This window comes from Ammospiza caudacuta, chromosome 34 (assembly GCF_027887145.1).
Source record: "Ammospiza caudacuta isolate bAmmCau1 chromosome 34, bAmmCau1.pri, whole genome shotgun sequence".
NCBI lineage: Eukaryota > Metazoa > Chordata > Aves > Passeriformes > Passerellidae > Ammospiza > Ammospiza caudacuta.
Window position 1 is genome coordinate 2,822,988 of NC_080626.1, and position 4,098 is coordinate 2,827,085.

The 4,098-nt window shown below is 68.2% G+C and overlaps 1 protein-coding gene across 1 annotated transcript; it reads right to left on the reverse strand.

The window, feature by feature from the left end:
- Window positions 1-2,100: 2,100 nt before the first annotated feature.
- Window positions 2,101-3,702, reverse strand: LOC131570383 (ferritin heavy chain A-like). The gene is made up of 4 exons (XM_058822733.1): window positions 3,436-3,702; window positions 3,134-3,280; window positions 2,926-3,051; window positions 2,101-2,388 (listed from the first exon to the last, which is right to left on the reverse strand). Exons 1-4 carry the CDS (start codon window positions 3,535-3,537, stop codon window positions 2,224-2,226), a joined length of 540 nt encoding a protein of 179 aa, XP_058678716.1. The 5' UTR covers window positions 3,538-3,702; the 3' UTR covers window positions 2,101-2,223.
- Window positions 3,703-4,098: the final 396 nt, after the last annotated feature.

The window sequence follows — 4,098 nt, forward strand, 5'->3', positions numbered from 1 at the left end:
TTGGCAAAAGGGCTCTTCCCTTGGCATTTTCTCAGAGTGATGCTCTGTGCCGGGGTGGGCCCGGCTGCTCCCTGGTCCGTGCTGGATGCTCTGACCATGGTTCCTGGAGGGACACTTGGGATACCCCTGTTAGCCCCTCTGGCCTAGCAGCGCCCTGTGCAGCTGTGCCCGGGTAACCCTCTGAAAGCAGCTGCTCACACGGGGCGCTGCTACACCTTGCACTGGGGGTGGAGGTGAAGAAAGGTCCTGTGAGGAGCTCCTTTTCCCCTACACAGCCCTTCGTCTGCCCCTTAAACCATGGGGCGCCAGACTTTCCTTTCGAAGGAAATTAACAGCCTTTCCTCTCTGTGTGCCCACGGCCGAAACTGAGATTCTGCCTCCATCGTTCTGCAGAGAACGATTTCTCACAGCCCGCAGCTGCCAACACCAAGAACTCTGGCTGCCCTCGGAGTGCCACGAGGCTAAGGTAGGGGTGGTGCGGCGGCTGGCTCGCCTGTCCCCCTGGGGCACCCCCCAGTTTGCCCCTCAAGGCAGCCCCTGCCCCTCAGCCTCCTTGTGGCACCCTCAAGTTCCCCACTGCAGCCCCTCCGCGTCTCTGTGCCCCCCCGGAGCCCCCGCTTTGCTCCTGAATGCCCCTTCTGCCTCTCAGCTTCCCCCTGCCACCCTGCAGCCCCCCTCCCCACAGCCCCTAGTGCTACCCTGCAGCCCCCTCCCCTCAGCCACCGGTGACACCCTGCAGGCCCCTCCCCACAGCCCCCGGTGACACCCTGCAGCCCCCTCCCCACAGCCCCCGGTGTCACCCTGCAGCCCCCTCCCCTCAGCCACCGGTGACACCCTGCAGCCCCCTCCCCACAGCCCCCGGTGTCACCCTGCAGCCCCCTCCCCACAGCCCCCGGTGTCACCCTGCAGCCCCCTCCCCTCAGCCACCGGTGACACCCTGCAGGCCCCTCCCCACAGCCCCCGGTGACACCCTGCAGCCCCCTCCCCTCAGCCACCGGTGACACCCTGCAGCCCCCTCCCCACAGCCCCCGGTGTCACCCTGCAGCCCCCTCCCCTCAGCCCCCGGTGTCACCCTGCAGCCCCCTCCCCTCAGCCACCGGTGACACCCTGCAGCCCCCTCCCCTCAGCCACCGGTGCTACCCTGCAGCCCCCTCCCCACAGCCCCTGGTGACACCCTGCAGCCCCCTCCCCTCAGCCACCGGTGACACCCTGCAGCCCCCTCCCCACAGCCCCTGGCGACACCCTGCAGCCCCCTCCCCACAGCCCCCAGTGTCACCCTGCAGCCCCCTCCCCTCAGCCCTCAGCCCCTGGTGACACCCTGCAGCCCCCCCAGCCCCTGGTGACACCCTGCAGCCCCCAATGTCACCCTGCAGCCCCCTCCCCTCAGCCCCCAGTGTCACCCTGCAGCCCCCCCAGCCCCTGGTGACACCCTGCAGCCCCCAGTGTCACCCTGCAGCCCCCTCCCCTCCTGCAGGGAGTCACGGGGGGGGGGCGGTGGGGGCACTGAGGGATGGGGCCGGGGTGGGATGGGCTGGAAGCTCGAGTAGGGGCGAGGGGTGAAGGAGGGGACACGGCAGAAGAGGCCTGAGGGGAGGAGGCAAAGCTTAGGATGGGGCACTCCATTTCTTCCAGACCAAAGCTGCAGCAAAACAAAACTCTGCCCTGGCAGTGCTGAACGCCTCCTGCAAACGGACCCCAGGAACCTGAGTTTTGCTTCCCAGGGATAAAAGCCCTAAAACATCCTTATCCAGCGTCGGTGTCCAGAGGTCCGTGGTCCCGAATCACCTTCTGCCTCCTTAATTTGCAGATGGGGCAGGATTTCTCCCCAGCAAAAGCTGCAAGGACCTGTGGCTTTGGCTGGCCTAGCACAGCCAGATCCATTCTCTAAACCTGTCCCAAGACACTCCAGTCCAAGGCTCTCCATTCTGTGCTCAGGAGCCCCTTCTGGTTTTCCTCAGACCTCCCTAAGGGTCAGAACATGCTCAGCAACGCCCCAAACTCCCACAAATTTGTCCCATCCCCGAGGGGGCCGTGCCACCCCCACGCCAGCACCCCAACTCCCCTGTGGGGAGGGGAAAAAAACGCCAGAGGAGACAGGAGCAGAGGAGGCAGAGACAGACCCTTTATAGGAATCGTGCTGGGGAGAGCCCAGCAGGCGGAGCCCCCTTGGCTGGGGCGGGGGGTTACGAGGGTCTGGGGGCTCGGGGCGATGTCGGGGGCGGCTCAGCTGCGCTCCTCCAGGCTCAGGCGGTCAAACAGGTACTCGCCCAGGCCACTCGGGGCCCCCCCGCCGTTGTTGAGGCGCCGCAGGTTGGTGGCGTAGTCGCCCAGAGCCTTGATGGCCTTCACCTGCTCGTCCAGGTAGTGTGACTCCAGGAAGTCACAGAGCTGCGGGACAGGGCAGGGGTCAGGCAGGGCTGAGGGTCTGGGCAAGGGGAGGGACCCCGGGGCAGCAGGAGATCCCAAAATCTCCCCTGGGAATGGGAGGGTGGGCAGAGCCCCTGCCCCAGGAGGGTGCACTGCACCTGGGCGGGGCCCTTTTTGGGGGGTGGGGACCCCCAGGAAATACTCACCGTACGGCCACGGCTGTAACCGTGCCCCCCAACCCCCCCCGGTCACTCTGGGAGGCGCCACAGACACCCCCGACCCCCTGGGGGGGTCACAGAGACACCCCGACCCCCCCAGGTCATTCTAGGGAGGGTCACAGACACCCCCCAGCCCCACATCAGGGGGTGGAACCGCAGGATCCCCCCCAACCCCCGATCCCCGGGGTGATCCCGTGGGAAAAGGGAGGAACTGGGAGTACTGGGAGATGAGGGGGGTCGGGGGAGAGTCAGACCCTTGAGGTGGGGGGGGGTGGTTCAAACCCTTGAGGAGGAGGGGGGGGCGATGAAGGCCGAAGCAGGGGGCGGGGGTCTCACTCACGTGGGGGTCTCCCTTCTCGGCAGCCAGGGCGTGCAGCTCCAGCAGCGCCTGGTTCACCGACTTCTCCAGCTGCAGCGCCGCCTCCACCGCCTCCAGCGCCGAGCCCCAGGTGTCCCGCTCCGGCTTCTGCGGGGCACCGCCGTCACCTGGAGGCGCCCAGGTGCGGCAGGTGCCCCCCTCGATCCCCCAGACACACAGACACACGCACCTTGATGTCCTGCAGCAGGATGCGGCCGCCGCGGTTGCTCTGGAAGCGCAGCAGCCCCTCGGCGTGCTCCCGCTCCTCCCGCGACTGCTCCAGGAAGTACCGCGACAGTCGCGACAGGGCCACGTCGTCCCTATCGAAGTAGAAGCCCTAGGGGAGGGAGGAGAGGTCAGCGGGAGCCCCCCAGGACCCCTCCCCACCCCCCAAATTCCTGGGATCCCGCCCTGCCAGCAGCGGGGCGGGGCGGGATTTTGGGGCGCACCACGGGGGTCCCCCAAGGCCCGGTGGTCCCGAGCCCCCCCTACCATGGACAGGTAGACGTAGGAGGCGTAGAGCTCCATGTTGGCCATGCGGTTGATGGCGGCCTCGCAGTCGCGGTGGTAATTCTGGCGGACCTGGGACTCCATGGCGGCGCGGACGGACAGATGGACGGACGGACGGACGGAGCGGCTCGGGAGCGGCGGGACGGATGGACGGACGGAGGGAGCCGCGAGCAGCCGGTTCCGTTCAAGCACTGTTGAAGCGAGAACGCGGCTGTGGCCGCTCAACGTCCGCCGAGGGGGTTTTATGGCCCTTCCCCGCCGCGGGGGCGGAGAGAAGGGGGCGCGCCCCCCGCCCCCGTTTCGCCCGGGAGGACCCGCGTGGCCTTGGCCCTTGTCCCCGTTTGTCACACGGCCCCGCAGTCAGCATGACTGGGCAGGATTTGGGGGGGGTCGGGGGGGGGTCCACCCCACCTTTGTGCGCCCCCCATGAGTGGGGAGACCGGGAGAGGGGGGACTGGGCGAGGTCGGGGGGCACAGGGGGGCTGGGGAGGAGCTGGGGGTCACGGGGGGGGGGGCTGGGGGCGGTTTTGGGGTGTCCTGGGGTGCCGGTTGCCCGTTAATCGGAGTGGGGGGCTGGGGCAGAGCCGCAGGTCACCGGCGGGTCGGGGGGCACAGGGGGGCTGGGGAGGAGTTGGGGGGCACAGG